The 14,520-nt window shown below is 30.7% G+C and overlaps 1 protein-coding gene across 1 annotated transcript in view; it reads right to left on the bottom strand.

Annotated features, from left to right (window-relative positions):
• LOC132934751 (protein big brother-like) overlaps positions 1–13,946 on the bottom strand; it is a 30,072-nt gene extending 16,126 nt beyond the window's left edge. The window contains exons 1-3 of the mRNA XM_061001090.1: positions 13,463–13,946; positions 9,185–9,271; positions 8,872–8,985 (exon numbers count right to left, since the gene is read on the bottom strand). Of these exons, the coding sequence (XP_060857073.1) occupies positions 8,872–8,985; positions 9,185–9,271; positions 13,463–13,651 (390 nt within the window). The 5' untranslated portion in view covers positions 13,652–13,946. The remainder of the gene's footprint in view (positions 1–8,871; positions 8,986–9,184; positions 9,272–13,462) is intronic.
• Positions 13,947–14,520: the final 574 nt, after the last annotated feature.

Genomic DNA, 14,520 nt, shown 5'->3' with positions numbered 1-14,520 from the left:
ATTTTCACGCTTCACGGGAAAACCCCGAAATCAATCACATAGGTTATAATACAATAAAAACACATCTTAAAGACATTTGATGTAATTTCATTTGATATATCACACTTAATCCACAACTACTGATATTTACAGGAAACCTAAACGGCTCAACGTTTACAGATCTGTGTGAACGCATGTTAACTGCTGGTACATAGATATGTTTGGAAAAAAATGATAACTTTCATTTAATGTTTAATATATTTGTATATACCTGCTGTAATTTGTTATTATTTTAAATAGATTCCTAGACGTTTAATAGGTTCGTATAATAATATAACGATGACCACGGCCCACGGGCGAAAAACTGCTCGACTTATTATTGTAAGCACACGTGTAAACTCGTCCATTCCCACGTAGCTAGTTTTGTTTACTCCGAACAATGCACCATTTATAATAATATGTACCTACATTATTAATTTTTTTTTTATGTTCGTTTTAACACCAATCCGCCTTGGCAGGCCGGTAACGCACGCAGTCGTTACAAACGACGTGCAATTAATTTCCGTGTCACTCGGGACAAAACAAATAACGTTTTATAAAGAAATTATTATAAAACAGCCATATGAAAAAAAATATAATAATAATAACAACAGAAAAAAAAACGTAAAACAGATCCCTTAAACAACGGTTTGGTCGTTTTTATAGGTGTATAATACGCAGGTATAACGACTATATGGAGGTTAAATATAGGTAGGTGTACACTGTACCTACAACACGTTAATAGATGTTAAAATGCTCTTCTTATTGTTTTAACGTGTTATGATTATTTTACATGCATTATAGTGCTGGAGGACTATCGGATCAACGATGGTTACCCTTGGGCTTTGACAAATGTGAAGTCGTTTAGAGGGTTTAAAAAGGGGCGCGCGCGACGTTCCATTATATATTATAATAGCAAGCAGGGGGGCTATTATTCTTGAAAAATAACTCAAACAGAATAAAACGTTTCGGGACGAGGTCATCTGCTGGAGCAGCAGCAATATATATAATATTATAATATATATTATAACACTGCATCTCTCGACGACGACGGCGACGACACCCTCCGTACACGTAGATTTTCGTCGAGTCATTATAGTATTATTGTTATTATTATTGTCGTTCAACAACGGCGGGGACCGAATAAGGATACCGGTCTGCAGTGTATATAATATAATATAATATTATTATGTAAATACATAAATTGCACATATTATAATGTACCTATTTATAACAAATGATGCAGGTCTAACGATGCGACATAATACGCTGCAGAGTGCAGGTTACACACCTATATGGATTATTGACCTAATATTATAACCAGAAATCGTGTAGGTGTGTGTGTGTGTGTAGTATAATATAGAAGTACTAATGTACTATGTGCTGCAGTGACCATTGCAGTTTGCATATATTATGCAATTATGCACTTTGAACACCAACACTGCATATACCATGTATAGTATCATATATATCTAAACCCACTAAGGTGTCACACCTGTTCTTGAGTTTAACCCCGCAACGTTAGTTATTTTTATAATTTATAATATGCTACATAATTATAACTAGAAATCGCAGCTTCGAAACGTTAATAATGTTAAAATAATAATATGGAAACGGTGTTGATATTTTTCAGAAAAACGATTAAAATGTACACAGCGAAAGACAATAAACCGCAATAATATTAATATCCGACAAAACTTTTCGAAAAACCCTAACAAATCATTACTGAAGTCTGAAATCAAAGAGGAAAATGTACTATAAGTTATAACTATATGCAAATATTATATATCAATAGGTATATTATTAGTATACTACCTATTATATATACGCGCCATGAGTGTATGAATATGAAAATCAATAATTATAGGTATATAAGTATAATATTATTAAATATTTTAAGTACCTTTACATAAATTAATACACAATAATATCTAAATTCTGATTTTTTATTTTCTAATTTGTTTCATATCCAGAAAAACTATTACTCATGATAGATTCGCGATAATAATTCTTTGTTGAACGTCAAACTGTACGAAATTACTGGCGCATTCAATTTTAGTCCTCGCGCTCGAAAACACATGATAAATATTACCTGTGCCATACCAATTATTACAGTATACATTTTTTTTGTAAAACGAACATCTACACATCAACCATTACCATTGTGTAGGTAAATTTGTAACGCGTTTCGTTTCGGCCAGTCTAAATAATTCCTCATTTAGTATTATCATCTGCACGGAAATGCATTCACCCAATTTCACATAATCCGATACTACAAATATGTATACCCAATATGCAGAGGAATACCCAAAAGATCCTTTGCCCTCTCTATAATACGATGTTCGGATCGCACCGCACAGTATCATCTACAATAAAGATGTATAGAGGTTTTTTTTCGAGGCCTTAAAAAAAACATACACGTGGACCGGACCAAAGAGATTTAGATATACCTGTATGTATTGTATTTTTTTTTTTATTTTTTAGCTAAATTACCGTAATCTGTTTTCTCTTTTATTATTACAAATCGTTTTATGTATGGGTATGGATTAATACCACCACCAAGTAGGTAGCTTATAAAATATATTATATTGGTTTTTGGTAGATAACGGTACTTTCATTCATTTCTTAATGGCGCTAGGAAGGTACCTACCTCACCTACAAAAAACTATATTGTACTCAACTAAATCGCCGTTTAGAAGGTACCAGTGTTGGGTATTAACTACGTAACGTAAATTTCAAATTACTGTAACGAAATTACATTTGCAGTAACGCTGTGGTAATTTCGTTATATTTTATTCAAATTAACGCAATTGTAACGAAATAACTTTTTAAAAGAAATTTCTATGGATTAACGTGTTATTTAAATAAGTTATGAGTGAAAAAGAATATACCTGTGACAACATCTATAGGGGCTAGGATATTCGTCATTCGAGACAAATTAAAAATTCGTTCAATTTATTTACGATTCTGAAAGTTTTAGATAATAATCAACAATGTTACTAAAGATCCCAGGAACTAATACTTATACATTTTGTTCATGATAACATTAAGTCATTAATAATGTATCTACATCATCAATGTTATATACATGTACTGCTATACAATTTATAAAATTGTATATAACACTATAACGTATGACATTGTACCATAATACCTACTTATTAATTATAACTACTTATTCGTCGTTATAGAATCGTAATTCATTTTTTAAAAAATAGGAACGATAATCGTAAAGCCCTACTTTGTGAACGAAAAAGTAACATCATTTTTTTCGTTATTATTTCCATATGCATTTCGTTTTATTTTGTACATATTGTTGAAAATCAGTCCACACCGTGTTGAATTATTTTGATCCCTCCGGCATCAATGTGGAATGAGTGCCTACATAATAATATTATATAAGTACATCGTGTTTTGTGAATGTCCGGTACTTAGGTATATAATATATTAATATATACATAGATACGCTTGTTATTATAAACGGCTTTGTCGCGCTACCGGTCCGCGATAAAAGAGCATCCTATACCTATTTATTCACGTAAGTTAGGGTCGTGTATGGGGATATGTATTTTATTTTTTTATTAATACAAACATCTGAAATTGAGACCCCGCAGTAAAACGTTACCGGCCCTTCAGAAATTTGTCAAGCCTGTCTAGAACGCATGTATGCTATCAAAGAAACACGTCCACATGCCCTTTTATTATTTTTTTGTTCGCGACCAATTTCGAATTTGACGTACAACGTAACCGATCGACATGAAGATATTATTATTATGCCGTCGACGATTCTGCACGGTAGTCATATATACTGCTGAAACAGCAGCAGCAGCAGTGTATAGAACGGCCGGCAAAAAAAATTGTCGTTACTTATATTATACATGGTACCTACATCGTATTCCGAGCCGATTTTGATGGGCACCTACTCGAGAATTATTATGCGAATCTCACTATACAGGTATACTATAGGTATATGTGTACTAGGAATATATTATTATATATAATATTATTAAGCGGATAAAATTGGTTTCTATGATTGAGGAAATGTCGAACAAAAGTGTATTTTGTTCGACGAAATTAATGAATTTGACTTTTATACAGTCATTTAAAAGCAGTTTGAATTTCCAGGACCACCCCGTATGACTAGGTATGATATAATATTTTATATGGGCTTTATTATTATATTATGCGTACGATTCGAACACAATCATATATGACTTGAGGGTGTATAATTTCACCAAATATATATGTTTAAAGCTTTTATTGCAAATTAAACTATTGTAAATGCACCAGGGTAATTTTTTCTATTTTTTACTCAGCGTGCGTGTGTTCGCAGCATGTCGGGATTTGTTCAGGAAACAAACAGAAAAAAGAAAAAAGAAACTACCATTTTTTTTGTTTCCCCGACAAAAGTCATACAAGAGAATAAAAAAATATTCTGAATATTAAACAATGGATTATTGTTAATGATATAATAGGCTCTCAGGGTGGCGGATCGGCGTGAAAACTAACAGTTCCAGTCACCCGTGGTGATTTGACAGACAGCTAACGTAGTGACGGGTACGCGTTGTATTTATGTATAATAATATTAACCGTTTTGACACCACCCTCGTAGATTGCTTTATTTTTTTTTTAATATTTATTGTGTAGGTGGGTTAAACGATGTAATAATGAGCCATACCATATAATAAATTCGCCTAACCAAGTCATGTACCAATTATACCAAAAGTCACGGAAATAATAAAATGTGATTTCCACATCTATAATACGTATTTTAAAATAATATAATGATATCTACACTAATTACGTAGATAAATAATTGTATTTAGTATACTTTTAATATTTTGATTTTTTAAAATACAGTTAGGTACCTACTTATAGGTAAGATAATAAATTTCGAAGATCATATTATAATGCAATGTAAATATAAACATTTTTGTACTTATTCACCTTGTATACAACTAAAGTTAATTTTTTTATACAAATACGAATTAAAATAAAATAATATAAACAATATTTATAATAGTATATTATATTTCCTATTGTTGAACAGTGGCGTACTATAATACTTATTTTTTTTTTTGATGGTAGTTGGGGGGTTAAATCAATAAATTTTGTGTGATTTTAACTGACCAAAAAGAAGACATATCAGGAAAATTACTATATTTAAAAATCGTAGCCCCCTCCCCTTCTGGTCAGTATATGTGTGTATATATATATATACCTAATACCTATATCACATTGGAAACCCTACGTCTAGAATGGTCTTTAAAAATAAAACTCGTATGAAATCAACAATAGTAGGAATTATTGCTACCAAAGAACATTCAAATAATTTGAAGGTATTTCAGACATTATTGCGGGTTGTTTATATCTAAAGATATCTAATGTTTTACCTATATTGAAACCAAAACCTAAGTATTTCCCTTTAATCGTATACTATACATCAACTATCAAGTATAATGATAGCTTAAATGATTATAGTTTATAATAGAATAATAGTTATATTTTAATTCAAATAAAATCCTACATGTAAATTTTAGTAGGAACCTACCTATAATCAACACCAGTTCAACCAGTTCATATATGAAGTTGTTGATACTAATATTATTGAAGTAAAAATACATCAATTTATTTTCCATTTCTACAATTGAATACAATAATATTAGGTGGGTTCTTATAACCATATTATATTATATACCTAAAAATATATAGTCAAATAACGGTTTAATATTGGCCATGTCCTGCAATAATGTCGCAGTCCTATACGGTTTTATGTGTCGTATAACCACGCAATAATACTACATAGTAAAACTTATAAAATATTTAATATAGTATCCCATCATATATTATGTTTATTATATGATTTATGTTGGTGTCTGCATTCTGCTGCAGTGACGCCTAATACGCATTTCCAAACAATAATAATATGATGCATACAGCATACAATATAATAATATAATATGTTTACATATTATATTTTCGGCTGTTTAACGCCGTGTGAAGTATGCGTGTATGATAGTGTGTGGATGTCTGTTTTTCCATTTTTTTTTTAACAGCTATACGATTGAGTTCGAGAAGAAAAAAGTCGTAAAAGAAAAAAATAAAGTAGAACATCCGATTAAACGTTTTGTTCGGCTGCAGTATAAAGAAAGTATAATAATATAACGTCTTTGTCGGTCTTTTTTTTTCGGCGACACATACACTCGGGCGATATTCTATTTATATATATATAATATGTATACAAGACTTCCTACATTTTTTTAAACTTAAACTGGCGGCAAATCGGTTACAATGGCCGTCGCATCTGGTGTGCGCCCGGAACAAAATGGCGGCGACGCGGCACCCTTTGCGCCCTTTTTTCTCTTTCACTATTGATTTCCGTTTCCCCTTATATACCATATACACGTATTTGTCACCGCCGTCGCTACACATATACATATACATACATATATATATATATAGGTACATATACTTTATACATAGGTATATACGTGCGTACGAGCCATTCCAGTCGAGTGAGATGTTACATGTGCGCTGTGTCTGTGTGTGCGTGTGACAATAATAATATAAATCCCAGAGGAAAAAAGGGAGAACGCGTCCCTCTCGCGTATATATATAGTTGCAGAATATTACGAGTATTATATTATTATTTTAAAAGGATTTCTTTTTTGTCTCCCCTACTTGCCCTTTTCTGAATATAATATACCAAACCTACAATATAAGTGCGCGTCTCTATTGTAAAAAAAAAAAAAAATCGTAATCTACGCGAAAATCCATACAGACACTCCTCTTCCTGCTGCATTTTCGTCGCGTAAACACTGCCCCCCATTGATTGTCAACGCGTCCATATTGTTATTGTTATACTATTCAGTTGTTGATGAAATGTAATAATAATAATATATTACATTGATAACACTGCGTATACACATATATTGTATGCGTGTGTTATATATACGAGTAAAATTGCCATGTTTGTATGTCTCCTAAAGTCCCAACAGAACGTTTTGACGGACTAAATACGAGTGGAACGCTGATTAATCGATATAATATGTGAAAAGAAACGTGCGCGACAGCCGTCATCACCTACCCGCACATAATATATTATTATAGTATATTATGATATCGTAGCTTTGAAAACTGGATAAACGATTGAAATTTGAAATGGTTAACACTCCTACACCCAATATATATGTACCTATATATATACATACAGACTACGGTTTACGCAATATATTTTATACCCACCTATTACTGTATAAGTGTATGAATATTAATTAATATGCTTTAATTATAACTTGAACTGTACCTATATACTGGCTGTACTTAATGAAATGTATTCTCATTCAGGCTAGCTATAATTATTTTATTTGGTTTTTGTGATTTCCTATAATATGATAAAAGCTAATTGAGTACCTATATAGTATATACGTTTCATACATCTTTAGTCTATCCGATCTTTCGTTTAGAACTTTAGAATGCAAATATAATTAATTAGTAAGTATAAGTATAATATGTAACGCAAATATAAGTACTCTAATTATGTATACCTTTTAAATGCATTCATTTGTAGAAAATATTTCGTACTACACCTTAAGGTATTAAAACCGCCCATAATTACATTAGTAGCTATACCTATACTAATCGATAGTTGTAAGAGACAAGTGTTTTTAAAGATGACATAAAATATCTAAAAAATACACCAGATACAAAAATATCTACCTTGATATAAATTAAATATACTGAATAACTAAATAGTATTAGTTAAATTAAATTGTTCATAATATTATGTACAATATTGTACAATCATATCATTATTTATTATAATATTTTTAATTACTACTATAGCTGGCTAGTCCCATTAAACAGATTTTGTATTGGTATTAAAATATTAAAATAAATAAATAGTATGCATCGATAATTCTATTATTTTTCTCTCAGTTATTAAAATAAAATAATTATCATCAATTTGTACTTGAAATAAAATAATAATTTTAAAAATGACTTGTCAAGGGAAGAAAAAGAAACAAGGACGTTATGAAGAAGACGAATATTCGTACCAATACTGGAAAGGAGTATACAAGAAGCATAAGTTTACTGCCGATTCACTTGTCTGCATTGCGATTTTTGGGATTGGAGTGATTTTGTCCTCCCAATTGGCTAAATTATAAACGGAATATTTTCGTCGCCAGTTCAATGTCACTATGTTTAGATAAAGTGCTTACATTAATCAATTTTTGAACTTTATAATGCACTTATTTTTGTTCATTAAATTTAATTAAAATAATAAATACTAAGTTCAAAATTGTTAACAAAATTAAATCTTTCAAAATTCAGGCACAATAATATTTATGTAAATACGATTCTTAATGAAATAATTAATTCACTATATGATAGTGTACATTTATATAATGTTTTTAAAAAAAATATAATCTTAAAAAATTATACTATTTTATTGATGCGCTTTTGTCGTGATAACGTAATCAAACAAAATTGCAAATTATGTAGGCATTATTCTCACGTTAAATCATGTAACGTGGGAATATAAATTACACGAATCTATATCATATTTTTACTGCAACAGTTAAAAACATGTCGTATCGACGTAGATAAAACCATATGTAATCATAAATGACCTAAAGTATTTCGACCGCAAAATAATATTATATTGAGTTCTCGGTGGCTATTTATCTTATTATCAATAATATTATGTTGTTTCAAAGCTATATAGTACCACATCAAATAATGTAAAAAATTAACCATACGAATAGAAAAACAAACAGAACATATTTAGTCGGTTTCAGTAGATTCAAATTATGGTTAATCGTAAAGGATTTTTTTATCCGTTTTACTCACCATTCCTCGTTCTTTTTCGAAATTACAAGTGCCATTGGCAGATTGATGGTATGAAGGAATTGGCATGTTCGGAGTAAACATCAATTGCAAATTGGTTCCAGTCGAAGTGAATGCCTATAACATAGAGAAATAAATAAAATATATATTATGAATGTTATATTTATTATTTTATACAAAAATTAAGGTTTGGTTTTTTTGCATTAGAATAGTTACTACGTCAGGCAATATAGTTACTGTGTACAATCAAAAAATATAAATAAATACGAGTTTATAATTTTAGTCTTTAATGTGTTTAAAATTAAAAAGAACTTACAATGTCTACATGACCTTCACGGCATCCGATTTGAAATCGACTTTGGCGTTCTTCGTGTGGTCTGTCTCTGTAACCGGTGTATCGAACCTAAAATCATTATATTATAAAACAAGTTATTAATATTCTGATTTTTACTACACATATTTGACAAAATTTATAATCTCGGGATGTATATATATTATATAAGAATGTTTTATTGTGAATCTAACATTTCAAAATTGTATCACGCTATATTATAAAATACGTGAATATTATAAGAACTTCCAACTTCTAAGTGGGTAGGTAGTATAAAAACCCTAAAATAATAGTACTTCAACTCTACATGATGTAATAGAAAGAGTATCTACTGTATTAATTCTGACTACAAAATATAATGTACCTATTTACCAAACTATGCAATAACTTATTTGCTCTTATAAATTTTTTTTGAATTAGCATACACGGTAACTATTGTTAATTATATAATTTTAAAACAAATTTAATAATGATAAGGACAAAAGTTATTGCATAGTTAGTCAATTACGTTTGTCAGCTATGCATTTATTGTACTCTGTACTCGTTTAAAATAATATGCATATGTATAGCATTATAGCATTAAATTGTATTTATAAAGGTTTTAACAGAGCTTTTTTTATAATACGAGTATTTGTAGGTATCTAACAAAATTAACAACGGAATACATTTTTACATAGTCGACTATTATTGATTTTAATGAAAGACTCTACATGAAAGCACTTTGCAGGTTCCTGTAGACTACTTTGCCTTTGCCTGTATAATTTTTATTTTTTATTTTAACAATTATTTTGTGTTAACTATTGCCCCATCGACGGGATAAGTTACTTCGATTCATTTTTTTTTCATTTTTTTTTTTGTTTGGGCAATTAGGTACATAATATATTTATAATATTACGATAATAATTAATAATTAAAATTATCGAAACAGCCAAAAATAGACTGGTAGTGCCAAACCGCGCGTTTCAACCGCCGATCAACGCAACATGAAACCACCATGCATGTGTGGCCATAATGTAGCTTACATGTTAGTGAACTGTGTTGTGTAGTTTGAGCTTTAAACTTTTAAGTCACAAAACTCCATGAGTTAAAAATATAATTAATATAAAAAGTGAGGCAACGGTCAATGTAGTTGCTTAATAGGTATAGGTTCATCATATCGTAGGCGTATTATTTATTGGTACACCTTTCGTGCCATTAAATAATTTATCTTTTTATTTGAATTAGTTAGTATACCTCTCGTCATACTCGTAAACGTGTCTATTATTGTAATTAGCCGCGAGAAATATGAAACTTGTTTTATACATACATATTATATACCTATATGGGTACTATATATAGTCACTTTTGTACAACCGCGCCGTCATTAGGCAAGGCCGGGAAAATTTCATGATTCACCATTTATTTTCTAAGATACAATCTTTCACCTTTTTAGTTCTTTTAGAAATGTATGTCAATACAATTATTAAAATTCACAAATGGATTGGGACATCGGGTAAACCGAATTACTCATCATCGTAAGTATGTCAACAAAATCAGGCTAAACATAAATCGACTATGGTATAACTAATGAGGCGGTTTAATTTAACCGTAGACATTATAATATTATTATTTATATTAATAAACAATAAATATAAATCTATACTTGAATTTCCTATGTAGACAGTTTTATAATAATATACATTCAAGTCTGACGACGTTAAATGATTATGTATTTTTGTTCCTATAGCTATATAATATCTATAGTCCATACCATACCACTATATCTTACTATATCAGTGTTAAGTTTAATGTATTTATTTTCAACCCTACTCTAATAATAATAACCGTAATATAACCCTATATAATAATAATAAAAAAAATACTGTGTCACCGAATTCCAGTGACACAATACCCGAAGACTTGGGTCATTTATATTTCCAGCCGACTTTTTCTCATTTAAAAATTCAATACTCGAAATGCTATTCATATACCATGACGTGATAAATAACAGTCTTTACAGCCAAAAACCTGACTTAGCGGGGGGTGATTCGAGATACTCGAAAATCGTTTTAAACCCATATCTACCAGTTGCTGCAAACTATGTATACTTATTACATATTTAACACTATCAATAAAACCAAATTTTATAGTTTAACTATCCTATTATAGGTATAAGAATATAATAAAAAAAAATTATTTCTGTAACAATGTTCATCGTTCAAGTATACAGTACTCTCGGTAACTTGAAATTCTCGACATCTCGAACAAAAAAAATTCCTCTTCAAATGACAATAATTCATTAAGATAATTAGAAATTTTTAGTAAGAAGAATTTTTTTCCCCCATGAGCTTCGAGTTACCGAGAGTACACTATATACATTACTATATAGATTACTATAGTGTTTATGCTTATATTTTTTTTTGATTTGTTTTACGATGCGTAATAAGTCTAAAATAATATAGTTAATTTGACTATATATTAATTCACTCTAATATTAAAAATCATAGAATAAAACAGATTTGTCTTGACGTGAAATTCCTTAAACATCCTCTTAAAGAATATAGACTGAGTCCCGAGGGTTCCCAGTTCTCACAATGGTGGGCCTTCCTTCTCATGGAATTCATGTAATTTTTTAACTTATTGTACAAACAAATATGACTTAAGATTGTAAATATTCCTTTATTTCAAAAAAAGTATAAAAAAAGAATATAGTAAATGGTTATATCTTACAAAATAATATAATAAAAATATGGTTGATGATTGTTGATTCGTTTGTTAAATAAGTATTCCCATAAAAGTATATTTACTTATTAGTTATTACTTATTAGTAGACTAATAAACTAATAACTAATGATTTTACTAATGTTGTATATTTTATTTTAATATGATTCAAACTTCGCTCTTATGTAGCTATCAACAAAAAAAACAAGTCACCTGTATCAATAAAAAAAATTGAAAAAACAGTGCTACGTATTTACGTGAACACTGAATCTAAATAAAATGTATTTTCTACAACGGTCATCGAATAAAATAGTATACCCCTAGTAGGTATATTACGTCCTACGCTATAAGTAATTCACCTACTTGTAACTTTTACTTTACTCTCAGCTATATGTTTACACAATATACTATAATTATATTTATATATATATAATATTATTATTTATTACATTGTGTATAGTATGCGATCACTTATATAACTAGGTAGTGAATATAAATTGAAAATATCTGTAAATTGTCCATAACAATTGATATGAAGTTGTGATATTTTGATATCTTATCGACTTATAGAACTATAAATATTATTATTTTTAGGAACCTACTGGAATATACAGATTTTTGTGTTGGGGCGGTAGCCGGTAGAGGTAAATGTTTCAATTCCCTCCCTGGCCAAATTGCGCCACTGCTGTAGCATATAAAAATAATTTATGTAAGTTTCATACTATACATATTATACCTATATGGCTAGTTAGGCTATACATACCTACTTTTTTAACAGTCTACACTTCGAAAGCCAGTGGCGGACCTTGAGGGGAGGGGATGAAAAGGGGGCATTTGCCCCCCAAATCGCTGTAGTTTCCCTTTGTTTTACACTGTGTTTAGCCAATTTATGTACTTTTTGTACTTTTGCCCTGTCCATGCCACTGCCAAAATTAGGCCCTGGATCCGCCACTGAAAGCTATATTATTCAGTGCAATAAGCTATTCTTCTGGATATAAACAACTAAACAAGATAAGTTACCTATATATACATATAAGCTGTACAATGTACATAGGTACTAAATAGTAATCACAGGTACCTACTTATATATATATCCTGCAAATATCCAATATATTTATATGTTATTATGTATAGAACAATTTATGGATTGCACTTCACCATAAATTAAACTTTTAGTCTGCAGTTATCGTATCAATACGCTTATTGGTACTACTAGTAGTGGACTTATAGGGATTTATAGGGGTACTGACCATCTCCCCCCATATACCATTATATATCTATATTTTAAAAGAGTACAGTCAATATATAGGTACTTTTTTTTAATAAAAATAAAAATAATTTTTTTAGGACCTCTCCAGAAAAATTTTGGAAATCCGCCACTGAATAGTACATATATATATATGATATAGGTAAGGTACAAAAATATAAGCTGTACATGGTATAAGTTGAGACCTATGGGTACCTATATAAGTAGAATATCTAGATAATATGTTTATGTGAATAGATGCTAAGTTTGGTAGGTAGGTGCCTATTATATAAGTTGAGGCAAAATAAGATACTCACGTCACTCTCGCGACTCAAACGCCTGAAGAGTTCGTCGGTTTCGAATTTGTTCTTCTGGTCAGGCACGACCCGCGGCATTTTGAATATGAACCGAGGCTTGGGCGGCTGCTGCTCGTAGAGGCTGCCACACATCGGGTCGAAAGGCATCATGCCGGCGGCCATCGACCCCAGATCGTTCATCATCAACATGATTTCGGTGGATATATCGGTTGACTTTTCGGTTTTTAATTTACGACGCGTGCCTATATGGGTAGGATTACAGGTACTTATATCGCGTGGATGGTGCGAGATTATACGGCTGAGTAAAAAAAAACCAACGAACACCGATAACAGTATCGTCTAGAGGGGGGGCAAAATGAAACCGTACGTGCGATAATCGTGTGCTGTGGTGTGGCGCGCGAAAATAATTACTGATGAAAAAACTTCAAGCGTGCGCTCGCAGAAGCGGACGGCACGACGACGCGGGACCGTTTGAACGCGCGCGGACGAGGTGACGGCAGCAGCACAGAATAGATTAAATCAGAATGGACACTTCTGCCGCCTGAAAAACAGTCCGCCATATTGAATGCAAGCACCAGATTGACCACAAACTGAATATTAATGTTTTTTCAATTTTATGTTGCTTACGGTGACACTGTTGTAACGATGTTTACAATTTACTTTCCAATCTCCTAACCAAACATTTTATATTTTACCGCCGTTGTTGTTGTTTGGATGTCGCGGCTTTTTGTACCTTATTATATGGTTTTAAAAATTTTTGACTGTAATTTTCAAGTTTACTGAATTGTTCACTTGCATTACTGTGTAACTTTGTTAATTTATTCACAATGGAGTTTATTGTTAATAAACGGGCCAAACAGTATTCAAAATGTTGTTTGATCAATTGTAAAAGCCATCTGAGTATTTCATTTTTTTTTTAATCAAATTTCTATCAAGTAGTTATTGGCGATCATAAACTTATCAAATTGATCTATATTCCGCTCATCTCATCTGAAAATACTTATAACTTCTTAACAGAAACTTGATTTAAAAAAAAATGAAATACTCAGAGAATATGA

The sequence above is a fragment of the Metopolophium dirhodum genome, chromosome 1 (genome assembly GCF_019925205.1).
Source record: "Metopolophium dirhodum isolate CAU chromosome 1, ASM1992520v1, whole genome shotgun sequence".
Taxonomy (NCBI): Eukaryota; Metazoa; Arthropoda; class Insecta; order Hemiptera; family Aphididae; genus Metopolophium; species Metopolophium dirhodum.
The sequence above is the reverse complement of the archived record's forward strand: the minus strand, read 5'-3'. Positions and strand labels throughout refer to the sequence as shown.